Below are 23,327 nucleotides of genomic sequence, written 5' to 3'. Positions count from 1 at the left end.
GCATCTGTGTGAGTCTTGAGTTGCGTCTGTGAGTTTGCGTCTGTGAGTTTGCGTCTGTGAGTCTTGCGTCTGTGAGCTTGCGTCTGTGAGCTTGCGTCTGTGAGCTTGCGTCTGTGAGCTTGCGTCTGTGAGTTTGCGTCTGTGAGCTTGCGTCTGTGAGTTTGCGTCTGTGAGCTTGCGTCTGTGAGCTTGCGTCTGTGAGCTTGCGTCTGTGAGCTTTTACCGCTGTGGATGCCGATGCGCAGTTTGAGCTGAAGTTCTGGTCGGTGTCGTATCCTGAAGGAGTGGACGGCCTGGAGCAGAGCCAGAGCCATCCGGGCCACCTCTCTGCCGTGGAGTTTCCCGTTCCGCACCGGTAACCCTGAGACCACCATGTACGCGTCACCGATCGTCTCCACCTGAGGGCGCACACACACACACACACACACACACACACACACACACACACACACGGTTGTGTGCCAAACTCCCACAACCACTTTGAAATAGGAGGAGGGGCGGGGTCTGGGGTATAAGGAGCAGTGTGATTGGTCGAATAGGTATCAGACTCCGCCCCTGGAGCCAGGACAGTCATGTGTGATGTCATGTAGTACTTGTAATGTTCACCGGCCGTTAGAAGCAGCAACTGTAGCTCATTTGCACTAATGCCAGAAAAAGAAGAGTAGATAACGCTCTTAAAACAGCACATGAACAGTAGGTTGGTCCACCATGGTCAAAAATAAAGTTTCAGATAATCTCGATTAGAACCCTGCGTTAGGTTTTATCATCCAAAAGATGATCTGGAGGTCTGGAGCTGTCAGCGTGAGGTCTGGAGGTGTCAGCGTGAGGTCTGGAGGTGTCAGCGTGAGGTCTGGAGGTGTCAGTGTGAGGTCTGGAGGTGTCAGGTGAGGTCTGGAGGTGGTCAGGTGTCAGGTGTCTGGAGGTGTCAGTGTGAGGTCTGGAGGTGTCAGTGTCAGGTCAGTGTGAGGTCTGGAGGTGTCAGTGTCAGTGTGGAGGTCTGGAGGTGTCAGTGTCAGTGTTCTGGAGGTGTGTGTGTTCTGGAGTGTCAGTGTGAGGTCTGGAGGTGTGTGAGGTCGTGTGAGGTCTGGAGGTGTCAGCGTGAGGTCTGGAGGTGTCAGCGTGAGGTCTCTGTGTCAGGTGTGAGGTGTGTGAGGTCTGTGTCAGTGTGTCAGTGTGTCAGTGTGAGGTCTGGAGGTGTCAGTGTCAGTGTGAGGTCTGGAGGTGTCAGTGAGGTCTGGAGGTGTCAGTGTCAGTGTGAGGTCTGGAGGTGTCAGTGTCAGTGTGAGGTCTGGAGGTGTCAGTGTCAGTGTGAGGTCTGGAGGTGTCAGTGTCAGTGTGAGGTCTGGAGGTGTCAGTGTGAGGTCTGGAGGTGTGAGTGTGAGGTCTGGAAGTGTCAGTGTGAGGTCTGGAGGTGTCAGTGTGTGTCTGAGGTGGAGTGTGAGGTCTGGAGGTGTCAGTGTCAGTGTGAGGTCTGGAGGTGTGTCAGTCAGTGTGAGGTCTGGAGGTGTCAGTGTGAGGTCTGGAGGTGTCAGTGTGAGGTCTGTGAGGTGAGGTCAGGTGTGAGTGTGAGGTCTGGAGGTGTCAGTGTGAGGTCTGGAGGTGTCAGTGTGAGGTCTGGAGGTGTCAGTGTGAGGTCAGTGTGAGGTCTGGAGGTGTCAGTGTGAGGTCTGGAGGTGTCAGTGTGAGGTCTGGAGGTGTCAGTGTGAGGTCTGGAGGTGTCAGTGTGAGGTCTGGAGGTGTCAGTGTGAGGTCTGGAGGTGTCAGTGTGAGGTCTGGAGGTGTCAGTGTGAGGTCTGGAGTTCTTTGTCCTTCTGCTCTTACACCCAAAAATAATATCATATATTAACTTCCTTTTCACACAATGTGAACTTTGCCTGTTTATAAAAAAGCATCAACTGATCAAAGTGTCAAAATCTGGTCCTCTCCACCAGAGGGCGCCAAAGCAACACATATTTAAAACAACATGTTCATCTCACAGACACAAGAAAGAACAATTTCTTTTCATAAAAAATCTTCAGATCAGTATTTGTTTTCAAATTTTAAAGGTCCTATATTACAGAAAAATTACTCCTCATAAACAGACCTGGAGTTGTGTTTTGTTTCATTCACACATGTTTGAGTAACTCTTTATTATTAGTCTGCATTTCCAAAGCTTAAAATGCTCTGTTCCACCTTGTGATGTCATAAAGCTGTAGCTTTCAAGTGAACAGTTATATTTAGTTCATAAGAGATTGAAGGTGTTTGTAAAAACAGTGAACTGCTCTCATATTGCCCCAATCGAACGATAGAAATCATATTTTTAAAACTGACAAATAAAACATTAAAGGTGCACTGTGTAACTTCTCTGGTGGAGACTCCGCCATGTTCTCACCTCTATGGAGATGTGAACATTTTGCCTGGAATGTCCCACAGTATGGTTTTAAACTTCTCTATCTCCATGGAGACAGGTCAGATGTATGGAGTAAGAATGTTCACATGTTTAAATGTATTTTAGCACTGATAATGAAATACCAGAAAGACAGACATGTTTCATGTTTTACTGTGAACAGAAAAAGTAAAAACATCTCCATGACAACAAGCAAAAGTTCCATAGTGCACCAGATATCAGCATGACAGTGTGTGCTGTGTCCACTAGAGGGCGCCACAGCACAAGGTAAGAATCAGAAATGGACCAAATCCTTGTACTTAGTGAATAAAGTATTATTAAATACTGTATATGTATCTATTTTTACCTTGTAAACATCGAAGTTGTCGATGATGGCGTCAAAGCAGGTGTAGAGGTCGTTCAACAGAGTCACAACCTGTAAACACAGCACAAGTACTCACAATACTGTGTACTAGTACTCCAGGAAAAGTACTACAAAGTGTCACAATAAACTCCACAAATATACAACAGACACCTCCAATGAGGTACTCTCTATTTGTGTGTGTGTGTGTTTACTCACAGTGGGTCCTCGCTGGGTGCTCACCTCCATGGGGGTGCTCTCTGCAGGTGTGTGTACTTGTACTGGGTGCTCTGTGGGTGCTCACCTCTATGGGGGTGCTCTCTGCAGGTGTGTGTACTTGTACTGGGTGCTCTGTGGGTGCTCACCTCCATGGGGGTGCTCTCTGCAGAGATGGCCGTGAATCCCACGATGTCACTGAAGTAAATGGTCACAGAGTCGAAGGCTTCAGCCTGAACCGTCTCCCCACGCTTCAGCTGCTCCGCCACCGAACTGAGCAAAGACAGACAAGAGGCTCCGAATAAGAACAAAGAAGAGCAAAATAACATGAAAACCTGTCCAAATCATTTTCAAAAAGGGATTTGAAATCAGACAAAGTTACTGCACTGCACAGTTACTGAAACCTTTACAAGCTCGTCACTCTTCATTTACTCCACACTCACACACTCCACACTGTAGCCACAGCTGCCCTCGGACAAGAGGCTGCCAGTGTGCTACTATTACTAGTAGTAGTAGTAGCAGTAGTAGCAGTACTCACTGTGGTAGTATCTGGTAGAGCAGAGCCTCAGCCTTCCTCTTCTCCTCGTGGTAGGCCTGAGTCCTCTCCTCCACCAGCTCCTCCAGGTTGTTGGCGTACTGCTCCATCCGAGACAGAAGGTTATCCAAGATGTTTGTCCGGGACTCCCTGAACAACAACACGGTTCAAGATCCTGGTCTAGTCCTGGTCTAGTCCTGGTCTAGTCCTGGTTGAGTCCTCACTTGTTCTGTTTGCGCAGCAGGACTTTGATCTGGCTGAAGTCTGGTCTCTCAGTGGGCTCTTCGGCCCAACAGCGGGTCATGAGAGTACCCAGCTCGGGGCTGTGGACCTGAGGGTCGATTGTGGGCCTGAGGCAGGGCCACTCCCCAAGCACCACACGGTCCACGATCTCTGAAACACCACACAACTGTAAGAAGGCAGTTTAAGCAAAACCAGGTCTAAACCAGGTCTAAACAAGGTCTACAGCAGGTCTACAGTGGGTCTAAAGCAGGTGTACAGAAGGTCTAAACAAGGGCTAAACCAGGTCTAAACAAAGTCTAAACCGGGTCTAAACCAGGTCTAAACCAGGTCTAAACCAGGTCTAAACCAGGTCTACAGGAGGTCTAAACCAGATCTAAATCAGGTGTACAGAAGGTCTAAACCAGGTCTAAACCAGGTCTACACCAGGTCTAAACAAGGTCTAAACCAGGTCTAAACCAGGTCTAAACCAGGACTAAACCAGGACTAAAGCAGGTGCAAATTAGATCTTTTCTAAATGCAGACGACATATGGAGATGATCATTTTCTCTGACATATGTCGACTGTAATCACATGAATATGGGCTGTTCTATCACACCCTGGCTCACAGAAGCAGGATGCTGCTGCAGGGGCCTGTATACCTCACAGCTTAGAAAGAACTCTACAAACTCGTGACCCACAGAGGTTTCTCCTGCCTGTTCTTTGTTTGGGATCAGCTCCACAGACTTGTCATATTCATCTTACAGTTTAAACATTCAGGTCTTTGAGGTTAAATAATGGAACCACTTTCTGAGGATATTATGAAAAACCTGTCAGAGAAGACACTGAACGTTGTGCCAGTTTTTGTTTCATGTGGATAGGCTCAGGAATGACAGAGATATGAACCATAAACCAAGACACATGTCATTATGGAGGACTGAGCACATGGAACCTTCTGCACCACTGAGGATTACACACATATAAGACACATGGAAATAGAAAAGAAAGCACTACCATTTAATGTGAAAAATCCAAATAATCTAAATAAAGAGTTCTTTTTATCAACATAATAGTGTCTGAATTGTATTTTGTAGTATCAAAATCAGGTTTGAAGTTTTAGTATCATGACAATACTCAACAATGAAGAAAGGGCTCTTATTTCCAGAGGGACCTGTTATTGTGGCTGGTCATGATATTCAGATGAAATTAAAAATTCTTATTTAAAGCTCTTGTGAACTTTAAGTCATGTTAGAATGTTGTTGCCTCCTCAAAAACAGACCTGGAGTTGTGTTTTGTTTCATTCACACATGTTTGAGTAATTCTTTATTATTAGTCTAAATCTCCAAAGCTCCAAATGAGCTCTTAATGAGCCTTATAATCCAGTGCACCTTATAGTCTGAAAAATATGGTCATATGGGCCCTTTAAAAAAAAAAACATTTGTGACAAAAGCAGGGTCAGAGGGAGGGTTAGAGGGAGGGTCTCCAGAGGAAATGAGTGTGTTCTTTTCAATATTCGTGTTTTGTGTTTGTGATGGACGTTTTGTGTCAGATGAAGGCGAGGAGCGGCGTTCTCTATCGCACCATCACATTTCAACATTTATCAGACAAACTCTCATTTCCTGAGAGACGTTTACTAATGAATACATGTCGTCTAATCAGGACAGAAGAGCACTACAGCAATGGACCAAAGCAGGACCGAAGCAGGACTGAACCGAGACTGAACGGAGACTGACCCGAGACTGAACCGGGACAGAACCAGGTCTAAAGCAGGACTAAAGGAGGACTAAACCAGGATTAAAACAGGACTAAAGCAGGACTAAAAAGGACTAAACTAGGACTAAACTATGAGTAAACCAGAACTAAATCTGGACTAAATCAGGTCTAAACAAGAAACTAAGTAAGTAACTAAAAGTCTAAAGTAAGAAGCACCAAAAGTTTAACCGGGTGTTTATGGAGAAGAGAATATGTGTGCATAAGCTTTCTTTGGGAACCCTGTTATATTTTTGTGTGCTGTAAATTTTTAGTTCAAAAGAGATTCTCCTAAATCATCTTTTCAGATCTTTTAACCATGTTATTGTAGTTTCTTCTCAATGATCCTCTGAAGTTGTATTTGAAGTGATTCATGTTTGAGTCATCTTTATTCTCCTGGATTTAAAGCGTCATTGCTCTGATTTCCCCGTTTTCAGATCCACCAGTACAAGCTCACTGTGACGTGCACTGTGACGTGCACTGTGACGTTCGCTGTGACGTGCGCTGTGACGTGCACTGTGACGTGCGCTGTGACGTACACTGTGACGTACACTGTGACGTACACTGTGACGTACACTGTGACGTACACTGTGACATGCACTGTGACGTACACTGTGACGTACACTGTGACGGACGTGCACTGTGACGTACACTGTGACATGCACTGAGACGTACACTGTGACATGCACTGTGACGTACACTGTGACGTACACTGTGACGTACACTGTGACGTACACTGTGACGTGCACTGAGACGTACACTGTGACATGCACTGTGACGTACACTGTGATATAACTGTGACATGCACTGTGACGTACACTGTGACGTACACTGTGACGTGCACTGTGATGTGCACTGAGAAATACACTATGACGTACACTGTGACGTATACTGTGACGTGCACTGTGATGTGCACTGAGAAATACACTATGACGTACACTGTGACGTATACTGTGATATAACTGTGACGTACATTGTGTCGTACAATATGACATACACTGTACACTGTGATGTCCACACTTCCTTCTCCAGTTTGATGTTCTTAATGGGTGATACTCGTAGGATTCTGCAGTGTTGTGTCGTCATTTTGCATAAAATGTAAAAAACACTGCTCTAGTGTGATGTGCAGTTTCCATAGGAGGAGCCCACAGCATGTGGCACTTTGTTGTCATCACGTTTACGGCCACGTCAGCTCCCATTGGACACTGCAGTTTTCTAACACGGAAGTGAGAGCATTTGTTTATTTTATGAAGTTGTTTTAGCTCAATATAGTGATTAAAATGTCCAGATTATAACAGCATGATCCACAGGGGTCAGAGTCACTATAGAGACACACAAGCACTGTAGCGCTGGTTTAAACTTAACTAAACATAATGATGCAGGCATTAAAAAAAAAAAAGTACAGCCAACTAAGTGTTAAAAAAGACATATTTTCTTCATTCACTGCTGTTGACAGGGTAAGAGATCAGAGGTTATTTTAATCTCAGCAACTGGAGCATCAAACTGCTTCACCAGTTCTCCAGGAGAAATTACATGAGGGGCTCATGTGTAGGTCTCTGAGCGGGTGTCTCACCTTTAGGGGTGAGCGGGTGTCTCACCTTTAGGGCTGAGCGGGTGTTTCACCTTTAGGGCTGAGCGGGTGTCTCACCTTTAGGGCTGAGCGGGTGTTTCACCTTTAGGGCTGAGCGGGTGTCTCACCTTTAGGGCTGAGCGGGTGTTTCACCTTTAGGGCTGAGCGGGTGTCTCACCTTTAGGGCTGAGCGGGTGTCTCACCTTTAGGGCTGAGCGGGTGTCTCACCTTTAGGGCTGAGCGGGTGTCTCACCTTTAGGGCTGAGCGGGTCTCCCTGGATGTAGAAGGTGCCTCGTCGTAGCGCCACCTCCTGGAGCACGATGCCGAAGCTGTAGACGTCACCCTTCTGTGTGCCCTGAGGGGGCGGAGCCTCCAGACGCAGCAGCTCAGGAGCCATCCACAAGCGCTCTGAAACCAGACCAGGACTAAACCAGGACTGAAACCAGACCAGGACTAAACCAGGACCAATTGAGGAGTAAACCAGGCCTGAACCAGGACAAAGTGAGACCCAGACCAGGTCTAAACAGGACTCACGTGCGTAGTATGCGTGGGCGTCCTTTCCGTTCTCACTGTCCGCTCTGAAACTGGACAGTCCGTAGTCTGTGATCTTCAGGACGAAGCGGTTGTCCACCACACAGTTGGACGACTTCAGCTTCCCATGAGACACGATCACACTGTTATGGAGGAACAGCATGCCCTAGAACAGAGCACACTGGGAATAGAACCCACAACCACAACAGGACTAAAGCAGGAGTTAAGAGGAGTCTAACCCAGGAGTCTAACCCACAACCTGTTCACTGAGAGAGGGAAACCACTCTGAGTCTGCCACAGTCACACAGGGAGGACTTGCACACTGTTGTTGTGCTCTTAGGCAGTTGAAGGTTGGGGTTAAATTCCCAGTGTGTCTTTACCTTGACTATGTCGTTGATGAGTGAATACTTGAACATCCAGTCAAGAGTGATGCTGTCGTTCTCCAAGACGTCCTTCAGAGGCACAGACACAAGAATTATTTTTGAGACCAGCGTTTTTTGTTTTTTTTCCATATTCAAACGATAAAAGCAGGATGAGGACGTGCAGTACTGTTACTACACATGTGAATACAAATCATCGAGAAGCATATGCCCACCATCTGTTTTATGAAGGACTCACGGAGCTCTCCCTCAGGCAACCTCACCCTGAGGGAGCCTCATGACAGTGTGAAAGGTTGGGAGATTATATTTGTGTTCAAACCTTCTGGTCAAATCCAGATCTGGTGTTCTCTTTTTTTCTAAGCAGGGTCGGCCTGGCCAGGGTTCGGGTGGGAGACCAGTGGAGAGACCAGTGTGTCACTGACACTTCACTCATGTTCCCAGTGTAAATGTGGTGTGTCCATGTTGGTCGTGGTCAGAGGGGCTGAGGGTGCAGACTGGCAGCCTTGCTTCTGTCAGTCTGCCCCAGGGCAGCTGTGGCTATAGGTGCAGTTTACATCACTGAAAGCTCCATTTGAGTTTCACACACTTTACAATGACGTGTGGTGAGTGTACAAAAAGAACAAAAGTGTGGCTGTTTGCTGCAGGTGTTCTGATCAGTGGGAGCAGGTAGAGGGTGCTCTTGGAAAAAGGATCAAAACTCAAACACAACAAGACTCCAGGCACTCCAAAGAAGTCAAAAGTAAAAAAAAAGTCAAAAATCACACAAGGAAAAATAGAGTAAAGGCCTTTATTTAAATGTATTTCCTTCTTTGGAGTGCCTGGAGTCTTGTTGTGTTTGACATGTGGTGAGTGTTGGAGCTGGTGCAAATGTGGCACCAGCTCCAACAACACCAAGTTACTGGAGATTTTCTCCCAGTCTGTGCTGGTCCCTGTACTTGGCTGTGTTCTGCTGGGGGAGCAGCACCAGGAAAAGGGACATGGGGAGGATTGACAAACTGATCTGTAAATCTGCTCACGTGATCCACTGTGAGCTGTAGACATTTGTGACACTGAGGGACACGAGGACACTGGACAAACTGCTCTCCATCATAGACACTCCTGCTCACCTACTGCACCAGACTATAGAGGGACAGATAATACTCCCTACAACTGTACAACAACTCACCCTGATGTAACTGATAACCCTATGTTCTGTCAATCATCATATTATTGTTGCACTGTCTTCTATGACCTCTTGTATAGAACTGAGATTTTATATTTTATTCTTTATTTTTCTATTTTATTTTGACTTGCACATACATTTTTATAATTATGTTTCTTGCTTTCTTTTTTTTGCCACTTATTTAGAATGTATTACTACCGTTTAAATTGTTTGTATTTGTTATTACATTATATTGTGATGTACTGTGTCCAAATAATTTCCCCTGTGGATTAATAAAGTTTGTCTGCGTCTAAGTCTTAGTGCCCTGTGGCATAAGGGCAGACGTGGCTGTGAGTCGGACACTCTCACAACAAACATGTTGAGTGTTTAATCCACAGAGAAGCACAGAGCTCTGCCCACAGTTTAAACAACTACAGATATCCTGAAAGCAGTCAGTAATGTAGTAATTGCAGTAGTAGCTGTAGCAGCCGTAGTAATATCAGTAGCAGTACTAGTAATATAATAAGTAGTAGTAGTACCTGCAGACTCCCACGGGGGCAGTACTCTGTGATGATGCAGATGTTTGGAGGGTCGATGCAGGCGCCGATGAAACGTGTCAGATGCTCGTTCTGAATGTCTCTCATCTGCAACAAGAACATCTCATCAGGAGGAGAACCAGGGACCTTCTCCAGATCTGAGCCTGGTTTGGAGGACGTTGCTGGACCCTTCGGCTTTGCCTTATCAGATGATGGAAACTTCATTAAACACTGCTGCAGTGAGTTCTGATCAGAGTTTTGGAGATGATTCAAATATAAACAGCAACATGTGGTTTCAGATAAGGGTCTCTCTGAATACACGACAGATTTTGTGGTTTACATGTTATTTAAATAATGTTATGTTTTTCTCATCACAAACACACCTGGAGTTGTGTTTGGTTTCATTAACACACAACCCTGCAGATTTAGTTCTCTCAAATACAAAACACCACCTTGTGATGTCATTTGGTAATACAGGAAGTGCCCTTGAAATACCAGTCTCTACTGATCTAAAGGTAAAAGGAGCTGTTCACTTGAAAACTACCACTTCATGACATCACAAGGTGTAACAGGTCATTTTGAGCTCTGGAGATGTAGACAGACTAATAAAAGAGTCACTTAAACATGTGTGAATGAAACAAAACACAACTCCAGGTCTGTTTTGAGGAGGGAACATCATTATAACATGATTAAAAGCTCACAAATCCATTTCTGTAATATGGGAACTTTAAATGTTTTTGGTGTGAATGTGAACAAAGCCAGTTCCATCTGATGTGAGTAATCTGATTTCTCTCAGATTGTTCACACCTGTGCTTTTGCAGGACAAGAAAGTTATGCAAAAAAAAAAATACAATAATATATGAATTTTTACTAAATGACCACAAAGGGGAGCCACTCACATGTTTGAGCTCAAAAAGCACCTTCCTGTTCAGCTCCACTCGCTTCCTGCTTATGTATTTGATCGCCACAATGTTCCCCTGAAACAGAAGACACCGAGTCATCTGTGTGTGTGTGTGTGTGTGCGCGTGTGTGTGCGTGTGCATGTGTGTGTGTGTGTGTGCGTGCGTGTGTGTGTGTGCATGTGCGTGTGCATGTGCATGTGTGTGTGTGTGTGTGTGTGTGTGTGTGTGTGTGCGTGTGTGTGTGTGTGTGTGTGCATGTGCGTGTGCATGTGTGTGTGTGTGTGTGTGTGTATGTGTGTGTGCGTGTGTGTGTGTATGTGTGTGTGTGTGCGTGTGTGCATGTGCATGTGTGTGTGTGGACAGGGACACTCCACCTGCACATGACAGAGTGAGTGTGATGTCACCCACAGCATTCAGCTCCAGTCAAATGAAGCTCATCGAGGCTGATGGTTACAGGGGTGAATTTGGGCCAAGTTCCATATTTGGAATTCTGACCGCGAGTATCATAGCAACCACAGAGCCAATCAGGAGTGAGGGTGCTGAAGGTAACACCCTTTCCTGAGTTAGCAAGGAGCGGGCAGGAATGACATGATTGGCCTGATTGGTCTGTTAATATTAACATATGTTCATATCTTGATTTAGGGACACAATTGTGAAATAAAAATCCCAAGATCATGTAGAGCGGGTTCAGATCAACATTTTATGACCAAAATAACAAGTCTGACAGCAGCAGTTACAGAGAGAGGAGTGACAGTTTTAAACTTAACTTAAACTTAAAAAGTGCTCACTTCCTATTTGGAACCTGACAACTATCGGGCTAGCTGGACATACGTGTGGACATGTTGGAATACGTGTGGACATGTTGGAATATGTGTGGACATGTTGGACATACATGTGGACATACATGTTGGACATGTTGGACACGTATAGACATGTTGGACATACGTGTAGACATGTTGGACATACGTGTAGACATGTTGGACATACGTGTAGACATGTTGGACATACGTGTGGACATGTTGGACATACGTGTGGACATGTTGGAATACGTGTGGACATGTTGGAATACGTGTGGACATGTTGGAATACGTGTGGACATGTTGGAATACGTGTGGACATGTTGGAATACGTGTGGACATGTTGGAATACGTGTGGACATGTTGGACATACATGTGGACATGTTGGACATACGTATAGACATGTTGGACATACGTATAGACATGTTGGACATACGTGTGGACATGTTGGACATACGTGTGGACATGTTGGACATACGTATAGACATGTTGGACATACGTGTGGACATGTTGGACATACGTGTAGACATGTTGGACATACGTGTAGACATGTTGGACATACGTGTGGACATGTTGGACATACGTATAGACATGTTGGACATACGTGTGGACATGTTGGACATACGTATAGACATGTTGGACATACGTGTGGACATGTTGGACATACGTGTAGACATGTTGGACATACGTCTGGACATGTTGGACATACGTGTAGACATGTTGGACATACGTGTAGACATGTTGGACATACGTGTAGACATGTTGGACATACGTGTAGACATGTTGGACATACGTGTAGACATGTTGGACATACGTGAACATGTTGGACATACGTGTAGACATGTTGGACATACGTGTAGACATGTTGGACATACGTATAGACATGTTGGACATACGTGTGAACATGTTGGACAAACGTGTAGACATGTTGGACATACGTGTAGACATGTTGGACATACGTGTGGACATGTTGGACATACGTGTGGACATGTTGGACATACATGTGGACAAGTTTGTGGATATATGTGTGGAAATATTGGACATATGTGTTCACATGTGTGTGGACATACATGTGGACATGTTGGATATACGTGTGGACATATTGGACATGTGTGTGGACATGTACCTTGAAGTATCCGGTCTTGGCAAACACCTGCAGGTTTCCGTCGCCGGTCATCAGAGAGCCGTAGTTTGAGCCTCTCTGTGGCAAATGAAGAGAAGAAGATCCATCAGTATCAGTTCAGTTTGAACCTTCTTCAGAGTAAAACAGGGACGTCATCATCAAGGCCTGTACAGATATGTTTAAAGAGGGAGTATTGTACAAAACTGTACATCAAACACATGGCTGAAGAGCTGTTATGTCATCCCTGCATGTTTGACAGGGGTGTAATGGTACACGTATTTGTGCTGAACTGTTTCAATACAGGATGTTGGGTTGGGTGCAGGACTATGCACGAGTGAGTTTGTGCAATTTGTGTGTGTTTACATTTTGCCACCACATTTGCAGTTACACGGAGGCTCGGCTCTTTAATATTTACAAGGGAACTCGTCTGTGATTGGGGCAGTGTTTCTTGTAGCGTTTTATAGTTAGGACAGTCGCCTTCACAACAACTGTCCCCCGCTGTGACTGCATCCCTCCCAACCACGTGAACTTAGGAATTGCATGTTAGAATGCTAGTTGTTGTTAGCTTTACTGTGGCGGCAGTATTAGGCTCTGGTGTGTGAGAGCTGTGAAAAGTGCTCATAAACTCATCATGGTGAAAAATTAGGACGCTCTGAAAGCAGAAGGTAAGTGAGGAAGAACTGCACCAAACTTTCAAATGAACAATTTTTTCACGTTTTTAAGAGGGTACAGTGCCTTTAATGTGACGTCTTAAGAAGTTAAAGCATGTTTGCTGTTGTATAGACCCCATTAAGACCCCTCACAGAGCAGCTGCTGTGACTGAGGTTGTTCTACATCTGTAGTCAACACCTATAAAAAACCCTGAACCAGTCTCTTGTGTTTGTCTAAAACAGAGGTGTCCAAACCAAAGACCTCCTCCTGAACTGACCAAATGCAACAACGCCTACAACGCTATGCTACAACATCAATAACATCATGTCAGTGTGTTACAGACCTCAGATGTGGAGGCTCTGACAAAAAGCATCAATCTGATGATCCACTCTATGGCCTATATCACTTTAACAAACCAAGAGTCATTTTCAATCTGGAGGAACGGCTTTGAGGAGCTTCAGTTAGACTCACTATAAGAGAGTGGTTCTAGTCCTAGTCTATCCCTGGTCTATCCCTGGTCTAGCCCTGGTCTACTCCTGGTCTAGCCCTGGTCTAGCCCTGGTCTAGCCCTGGTCTAGCCCTGGTCTAGTCCTGTTTCAGTCCTGCTGGTACCAGGGAGAGGGTGATGCGGCTGCCGCTCCTCAGCACTTTATCCAGGTTGCTCATGTGGATGTCTTCCCAGTGAATCCTCCAGAGCTGAGCCACCAGCTCCTTCTCCAGCTTCATCCTCCTGAAACACACATATGCATATGAACAAATATCTGATCAAACATAAACCAAAAGTGTCTGACTATGGTTTGTTTTGTTTGTTTTTTTATTTAGATCCTCATTAGCTACTGAAGAACAGCAACTATTCTTCCTGGGGTCAGTAACATTCTATAAATGCCTTTTTCTGCAGGAAAACAGGATTTACATGCACCACATTTGTACTAACAATGAAAGGTAACAACAGATAACAAAATATACAAATAACCATAACAATCGATGCACATAAATAAACATATACATACATACATACACACACACACACACACACTTGCACATACATATACATACATACACACATATACATATATATATACATACATATACATATACACATACATACACATATTCATATATACATATACACACATATACACACATATACAAACACATACACATATGTTACACACATAAATGACATACACATATATAATAGCTCTAATTTTCAAATCAGAGACAACACAATTCCATTATTCAAACATTAAGCCCTCCAAAACTTCTGAAGTACAAAACACAAAAAATTACAACTATTCCAACAATACTACCCCCAAGTGAAAATGAACAGTCTAAGCATTTTATGAAAACTAAGCGTCCACATTCCCGAGATGAGGAACTGTGGGAGTGAGTTCCATGCCACCATTGCTCTATAGCGCACTGTCCTCTGGATTTGATTTGAGTGACAGGCCAGTAACAAAAAGCGACTCTCACCTGACTGTCTTGTGCAGTACTGATGCACGTCACTGAACATAGTTAATTTACAATACAGTATTCAGGTGTTTTTGTGACTATCAGGTTTGTAATAAATTTAATCAAAGAGTACTTAATCCTTCCTCTTACATGCAGCCAGGCCAACTGATTATGTATTTCATTAATGCTTGTCCTGAAAGGACAGTTCAGGATAAGATTTATTTATTATTAATTATATATTAATTTATTTAAATTTGAATCTGTTGTATTTGACCAAATTATTGAACAATAGTCTATGTGACAAGACTATAGATTCCACTAATATTTTCCTTATTCGATTTGGGATACATTTTCTGCACTGCTTCACAATGGCCATGCTTTTATCCATTTTATTTAATATGTTTTTTATATACTATCACTCCCAGGAGCTTGGTTTCTGTTATTTGTTCTATAGATCTGCCCTCTACATACAAATCTAGAACAGGAGAGTTCCTTAAAAGATGACTTGATCCCAATACCATGCATTTGGTCTTTTCGGCATTAATCACCAACTTATTTTCATTGATCCAGTGCTCAATTAATCTCAACTCATCACTTAAAAGAGTATTCAGATTGACTAGATTAGTATCAGACATGTACATGGTTGAGTCATCTGCGTATAGTGCAATAGTGGCATGTTCTAAAACAAACGGCAGATCATTTGTAAAAATAGAAAATAAAAGTGGCCCCAGGCAGCTTCCTTGTTGCACCCCACAACCCAGCGTATTTGTCTCAGAATAGCTACCATTAAACAGCACAGTGCATTTTCTGTCCGTGAGATAACTTTTGATCCACTGAGTAGCAGAATTTTCAAACCCATAACAAATTAACTTGTCCAACAATAAATCATGGTCAAGTAAATCAAATGCTGCACTTAAATCTAATAATACAGTCCCAATTATATTATTATTTTCTATCACATTAATCCAGTCATCAGTTATTTGAGCTAACGCTGATGTTGTGGAATGCCCTTTTTTATAGGCATGCTGGTACACTGAATTTAATCAATTTTTACAGAAATATACATTAATTTTATCATAAACAATTATATCCATTATTTTACTCAAAATTGGCAGAATATGTATAGGACGGCTATTCTTTCCGGAAAAAGGCTCCTTACTATTTTTTGGGAGTGCCATGATTTTAGCCTTTTTCCATTCTGCAGGACAGATACATCTTTCTAAACTTAGATTAATTACAGTCCCTGACAAAAGTCTTGTCGCTTATCTATTTTGAAGAAACAAAAGCTTATAACCTGACTTTAAATTAATCAATTGGTTTTAGAAATGTCTCATATGAAAGCTAAAACCCTCCCAAATTATGCTCAATATAGTAAAATAAATTTGCTTCACTTAAGAAAGATTGATCATTTAATGAACACTGAAAGGTCAGATTTTGGCAAGACTTGTCGCCTTGTCATATGATGCACCCAATCCTAGATTACAGCCTCACCTGTGATCAGTTACTGATCAATCAATTAGTGGGTGTGTATAAAAAGAAGCCCAGCACACCAGATCTTCACATCAACTGCAACCTGACCTCTGACAACATGCCTAAGATCCACCCTGAGACCAAAGCCTTAATTATCAAGAGGCTGAAGACCAGATCCACTGCTGAGGTGGTGACACCTTCAATGTGTCTCAGCGTCAAGTACAAAGAATAAGAAAAAGATCTGAAATGACTGGAGATGTTTTTGACAAGCCCAGGTCCGGCAGACCCCACAAGACAACTGCTCAGGAGGACCGTTTGTTGATTCGAAAATCCAAGGCCCCTTTTCCACTGCAGCAGACTCCACCAGGCCTGGTCACCTCAAGTCCCTGTGTCAACCACAACAGTTTGAAGAATTCTGTCTCGAAATGGCCTCCATGGTCGAATCAGTGCACAGAAACCAGCACTAAACAAAAGGCAATTAAAAAACCGTGTGGCATTTGCCAAGGCCCACAGCCTGCTAAAAGGATGGACACTGGAAAAGTGGCAGAAGGTGGATTTCTCAGATGAATCCTCGGTTGAATTACATCACAGCCGCCGCAAATATTGCAGGAGACCTACTGGAGCCACATGGATCCAAGATTCACCCAGAAAACAGTTAAGTTTGGTGGCGGAACAATCATGGTCTGGGGTTCCATCCAGTATGGGGGTGTGCGAGACATTTGCAGGGTGGAAGGTAAATATCAATAGCCTAAAATATCAAGAAGTATTAGCTACATCTTACATTCCCAACCATAAAAGGGGTCAAATTTTGCAGCAGGATGGTGCTCCATCACATACTTCTATCTCTACATCAAAGTTTCTCAAGGTGAAGAAGATCAAGGTGGTCCAGGACTGGCCAGCCCAGTCACCAGACATGAACATCATTGAGCATGTCTGGGGTAGAATGAAAGAGGAAGCATGGAAGGCAAAACCAAAGAATCTTGATGAACTCTGGGAGGCATGTAAGACGCTTTCTTTGCTATTCCTGATGACTTCATCAACAAATTGTATGAATCATTGTCAAACCGCATGGATGCGTCCTTCAAGCTCATGGAGTCATACAAGATATTAAATATGGATCTCACAGCACCACTACTTCATTCACTGACGTTATGCAACATATTTTTGTATTTGAAGTAAATTATTTGTTCAATTTTCTGTAGGCGACAAAACTTTTTTCTTGCCAAAATCTGACCTTTCTGTGTTCATTAAATGATCAATCTTTCTTCAGTGAAGCAAATTTATTTTAGTATATTGAGCTTAATTTGGGAGGGTGACAAGACTTTTGTCAGGGACTTTATGTAACATATGGGCATAGCAATTATATCAGACACCAATTTTAGCAACTTTACATCAAGTTCATCTATACCCGGAGGCTTTAATTTCATTCATTTTAATACATTAACTACAGTAGTTGTATTTACTTTATCAAATTTAAATTTACATGATTTATTTAGCATAATTTTATTTTTGATAATTGAAAATGATAGCAGACTCTTTGGCCTAGAGATCATGTTTTTCCGTAAATTTAGAATTTCATTCTTGAAATAATCACTTAAATAATTAGCAATATCAACTGGCTTAGTCAAAAAAGAGTCCTCTACTTCCAAATATGTTGGAGCAGATTTTGTCTTCCGTCTCATTAATTCATTTAATGTATTCCATATTTTATTGCTGTCAGATTTTACATGAAAAAAAGTATTTCCATAATAAGCCCATTTCTTTAATCTATTTAATTTAGTCACATAATTTCTCAGCTTCTTGTACCTGTCCCACACTTCACTGTTGTCTGATGAGATAGCTTCAGCTTTTAAATCATCTCTTTGCTTCATGTACCCTCTACGTTCAGGATCTAACCAGGGAGAAGCAGTGTTTCTTACGGTCATCTTTCTCAGTGGAGCATGTTTATTGATAATTGACATTATTAAATTAGTAAAAGCCTCCAATGCTCTATCTGGATCATCCTCCAATAATACTTGTGACCAACCAACATTTCTGACCTCTTCCACATAACTCGTTTCATCAAATCTTTTAAATATCCCTTTAATAATAATATTCTGCCCTAATTTGGGGACTTTGGTATTTTGGTTAATTATAATTAAATTATGATCACTAAACCCAACACCAACTGAAATCACCTTAGAGCATAACTCTGATGAATTTGTAAATATTAAATCAATACATGTGGCAGTTTTTGTCTCTAGTTGGTTTTGTTACGACTTGTGCCAAATTACAAGTGTCTGTAACAGATAAGAGCTTATTTTTCAAAGAACAATTTTTAAACTCCAATCAATATTTAAGTCACCTAAAAAATAAATCTCCTTATTTAGGTCACATACTTTATCTAACATATAACATATACGATCTAAACAAACTATTGGAGCATTTGGAGGCCTATAACAGCAACCAATAAGAACAGACTTGATATGAGGCAACTGCATTTCCAACCACAGAGCTTCAACATCAATACACCCAAGATCAGACCTGGTCTTTACTGGTATCTGATCCTGAACATAAAATGCCACTCCACCCCCATTTATATTTCTGTCATGCCTATAAAAATGGTAGCCATTTACATTCACAAAGGAGTTATCAATAGTTGCATCCAAATGTGTTTCAGATATAGCCAAAATATGCACATTATAATTTTCCAGAATTCCTGAAATCTCCTGAACCTTATTCCTTAAGCTACAAATATTCAGATGGGCTATTTTTAATCCTTTATTTGATACTACATTATCTCTTACCATAACATATTATACTTATATACCTTTTAATCAGACCTTTCACAATTGTAGAACTATAAAATAAACAAAAAGGACACACAAAAAAGACGGACAAGACAGACACACTTTCCTTCAAAAAAACATACACATAACACATGCACACATAGACCAGTGATTCTCAACCACTGTGCCGCGGCACACTAGTGTGCCGTGAGAGATCGTCAGGTGTGCCGTGAGAAATTATCCAATATCACTTTTTTTAAAAATAAAAATGTATTAATTATTACCTGCAAATATTATGTCATTGTCGAGTGTCCGTGCTGTAGTACAGTGTAGTATATAATGACTGGCAGAGTGATCTAATATTCGTCCGGGTGGCGACAGGCAGCTAATTGCCTCGTTCCTTTAAATCAGGGGGGCTCAATATGTCGATCCCGATCTACCAGTCGATCGCCAAGGTCGTGTGGGTAGATCGCCGTGTCTCGTCTCGGACTCGTGTTTGGACTCAGTCTTGTCTCTCACTCAAGGTCTGACACTCAACAAGTGCGATCATAGTTCATTACAGCCGCTGCTGTTGGCAATAAACTTGTACAGGTGTGCCAGAGCGTGTGGGGCGTCTCAGTGCAGGGTGTGCGCTCATTTGAAACCCGCGGAGACTCTACGGCACATCACAAACACACACGCTCCCTATGCACAGCTCGTCTGCGACAGCGTGTGCCCTCGTGTACCAGCGTGCATCACAGGGCAGGTTCAACTTCCTAAACATCCTACCTGTCCATCTGCCTCACGTCAGCACACCACCCCTCGCCTTTTCACGCTCTCGCTCCTTCCTGTGTACAGCGAACACAAGCCCCTCCCACAGTGCGCTGATTAGAAGAGCAAGACCAAACGTGAAGCAAAAACGAGTCTAAATTTGTGTTCCAGTGTTGGCACAAAGCAGGTCTACAGCATAGAGCAGATCTACAGAACAGACCTACTACCACATTTGGCTGAAGTTTGTCTAACAAAAGTGCACAAATGCATCTGTGTTTGTCACGATGTGTGTTTGGTTTGGTAAATGTGCAGAGGCTGGTAAATATCACTGCAAAACCAGAAAAGAATGAAACTCCAGTTTGGAACTTTAAAAAACAGGTTTAAAAATCTTCCTTCACTTTTTTCACTTTTTTGTGTAAAGTGCCACAGGAAGTTCTCTTAAAGAAGAGGTTCTCAAACTGTGGATGAGGGTCCAAAAAAGGGGCACAGAGTGTTTCAGTGCAGTTTGTTTGGCTTTGTATTAGGTAGATCTTTATGACTTGGTCATTTTGTAAGTAGATCGCATGCTGAAAAAGTGTGAGCACCCCTGCTTTAAAAGAATTAGTAACGCATGTGCATGGTGAAAGTCATGGAAAAGTTTTTAAAATGGATGAATGCGAACTCCGAAATGGGCCCTGGACAAGATTCTGACCCAGAAGAAGAGCTTTTCAAGCTTAACTGCTATAAAAACTAAAAACAGAGAGAGACTGAGAGCTGTTGATGAAGAGCTTCGTGTGTGTCTTTCTCCTATTCCTGCCAGGATATCAGCTTTGTGTTCATCTAAACAGGCGCAGGTCTCACACTGAGTAAGTAGAAATTAATGTAGAAATTATATTGTAATTAAATATACTGTATAGTTTCATTTTTGTAACATTTTGGTTAGTGGTGTGCCGCAAGATTTTTCCAATGTAAAAAAGTGCCGTGGCTCAAAAAAGGTTGAGAAACACTGACATAGACATACAAACATACAACAAAGACATACACACATATACCCCCCAAAGTAAGAAAAATAATAGAGCATTTCCCATTATATCCATGAATCAGTCCCAAAGTAAACTGAGCGGCTCCGATCGTCAGTCCTGTCAAGTCCGCATAGTCGTTACCATAGCAATGTCGCGATGACGTAATCACTGTGCGACTTTGTTATTGTTCATCACGTTTGTACAGGTCACCATTCACGTACAGTTTATCGACTATAAGGCACACTTTCTGGCCTTTTTGCCTAAAAGAGTTCATAATTGGAAATAGTTCACGTCGCCTTTCAACAACCTCGGCGAGATATTGGCTTGTCATGAAAAACCTGGTGCCTTTCAACTTTTTAGACAGGGCAAGCACTTTATATTTTCCCTTGGAGCTAGAAAACTTAAAGAACATAGGTCTCGGTCTACCTTGCTCCTTTCGCTGTCCCAGTCTATGTGCCCACTCAAGTTGGATCTTCCTTGCAGCTTCCTCCGTGAACCACAATGGTGTGGGTCTGATTCTAGCCTTCTCCATCTGTTAGTGGCATATACCTGCCCTACACCTGCTCTACACCTGCCCTACACCTGCTCTACATCTACTCTACACCTGCTCTACACCTGCCCTACACCTGCTCTACACCTGCCCTACACCTGCTCTACACCTGCTCTACACCTGCCCTACACCTGCTCTACACCTGCTCTCTACACCTGCCCTACACCTCTACACCTGCTCTACACCTGCTCTACACCTGCTCTACACCTGCTCTACACCTGCCCTACACCTGCCCTACATCTACTCTACACCTGCCCTACACTACACCTCCTACACCTGCTCTACATCTACTCTACACCTGCTCTACACCTGCTCTACACCTGCTCTACACCTGCTACACCTCTACACCTGCTCTACACCTGCCCTACACCTGCTCTACACCTGCCCTACACCTGCCCTACACCTGCCCTACACCTGCCCTACACCTGCTCTACACCTGCCCTACACCTGCCCTACACCTGCCCTACACCTGCCCTACATCTACTCTACACCTGCCCTACACCTGCTCTACACCTGCTCTACACCTGCTCTACACCTGCTCTACACCTGCTCTACACCTGCCCTACACCTGCCCTACATCTACTCTACACCTGCCCTACACCTGCCCTACACCTGCCCTACACCTGCCCTACACCTGCCCTACACCTGCTCTACACCTGCTCTACACCTGCCCTACACCTGCTCTACATCTACTCTACACCTGCCCTACACCTGCTCTACACCTGCCCTACACCTGCCCTACACCTGCCCTACACCTGCCCTACACCTGCTCTACACCTGCTCTACACCTGCCCTACACCTGCTCTACACCTGCCCTACATCTACTCTACACCTGCCCTACATCTACTCTACACCTGCCCTACATCTACTCTACACCTGCCCTACACCTGCTCTACACCTGCCCTACACCTGCCCTACACCTGCCCTACACCTGCCCTACACCTGCTCTACACCTGCTCTACACCTGCCCTACACCTGCTCTACATCTACTCTACACCTGCTCTACACCTGCTCTACACCTGCTCTACACCTGCCCTACACCTGCTCTACACCTGCCCTACACCTGCTCTACACCTGCTCTACACCTGCTCTACACCTGCTCTACACCTGCCCTACACCTGCTCTACACCTACTCTACACCTGCCCTACACCTGCCCTACACCTGCTCTACACCTGCCCTACACCTGCCCTACACCTGCTCTACACCTGCCCTACACCTGCTCTACACCTGCTCTACACCTGCTCTACACCTGCCCTACACCTGCTCTACACCTGCCCTACACCTGCTCTACACCTGCCCTACACCTGCTCTACACCTGCTACACCTGCCTCTACACCTGCTCTACACCTGCCTACACCTGCCCTACACCTGCTCTACACCTGCCCTACACCCCTACACCTGCTCTACACCTGCCCTACACCTGCCCTACACCTGCCCTACACCTGCTCTACACCTGCCCTACACCTGCTCTACACCTGCTCTACACCTGCCCTACACCTGCCCTACACCTGCTCTACACCTGCTCTACACCTGCCCTTCACCTGCTCTACACCTGCCCTACACCTGCTCTACACCTGCTCTACACCTGCTCTACACCTGCCCTACACCTGCCCTACACCTGCTCTACACCTGCCCTACACCTGCCCATACGGCATGGAATAAACCTGTAAATGTGTTTCATAATAAACACTGATTATTTTTTATTCAAAAACACAGAACTTGTCTGTACCTGTGGTTACCTCTAGGGTGTGAACATGTTTGTATCTGTAGTCACCTGTAGGGGGCATATTACCTGTAGTCACTTCTAGGGTGCGGTGGCCAACAGGGGCCAAACGCACTGCAATGGCCCAATGCGTCTCAAAACAACTTCCAAGTACAGAAACAATGCAAATTCACGAATTCAAACACAAGTTTAAACAAGGTGCAAACAAAGAATGCATTGCAAATGTTAAAAACGCACTGCAAGAAACAAATCAGCAAACAAATGTATCATCATTAAATGTGCTGAAACTAGAGAAATGATGCAAAGCACAGAACGATGAAAACCAAGAAAACACCAGCAAAAGAAAAACGCTGCATAAAGATATACATGCACATCAGTATCCTGGTTATTTGACAAATCCTGGTTATGGCAGTAACTTAATTTAATTGAATAAACCAGCAAAAATACAACCTCCTTTAGCAGAGGAAGCTCGGTAGGTTCTTAACCAACGGTAAGGAGCTAGGAGGCAGGGGGTACAACAAAAATTTGAGGAGGT

General features: G+C 43.8%; 1 protein-coding gene across 3 annotated transcripts in view; it reads right to left on the bottom strand.

The window, feature by feature from the left end:
* Window positions 1-23,327, bottom strand: part of LOC110157880 (atrial natriuretic peptide receptor 1) — a 92,387-nt gene that overhangs the window by 4,521 nt on the left and 64,539 nt on the right. For all 3 annotated transcript variants that reach the window (XR_008633417.1, XM_055163274.1, XM_055163275.1), the window contains 12 exons: window positions 13,690-13,807; window positions 12,430-12,504; window positions 10,504-10,581; window positions 9,608-9,712; window positions 7,928-7,999; window positions 7,551-7,713; window positions 7,269-7,424; window positions 3,702-3,870; window positions 3,481-3,627; window positions 3,092-3,215; window positions 2,733-2,801; window positions 224-398 (listed from right to left, as the gene is read on the bottom strand). Coding sequence is in view for 2 of the 3 variants with exons in the window: in XM_055163274.1 (XP_055019249.1) it covers window positions 224-398; window positions 2,733-2,801; window positions 3,092-3,215; window positions 3,481-3,627; window positions 3,702-3,870; window positions 7,269-7,424; window positions 7,551-7,713; window positions 7,928-7,999; window positions 9,608-9,712; window positions 10,504-10,581; window positions 12,430-12,504; window positions 13,690-13,807 (1,451 nt within the window). In the remaining variant the exon portion in view is untranslated. The remainder of the gene's footprint in view (window positions 1-223; window positions 399-2,732; window positions 2,802-3,091; window positions 3,216-3,480; window positions 3,628-3,701; window positions 3,871-7,268; window positions 7,425-7,550; window positions 7,714-7,927; window positions 8,000-9,607; window positions 9,713-10,503; window positions 10,582-12,429; window positions 12,505-13,689; window positions 13,808-23,327) is intronic.

This window comes from Boleophthalmus pectinirostris, unplaced genomic scaffold (assembly GCF_026225935.1).
Source record: "Boleophthalmus pectinirostris isolate CB_2022bp ecotype Guang Dong unplaced genomic scaffold, ASM2622593v1 HiC_scaffold_6, whole genome shotgun sequence".
Taxonomy (NCBI): Eukaryota; Metazoa; Chordata; class Actinopteri; order Gobiiformes; family Gobiidae; genus Boleophthalmus; species Boleophthalmus pectinirostris.
The sequence above is the reverse complement of the archived record's forward strand: the minus strand, read 5'-3'. Positions and strand labels throughout refer to the sequence as shown.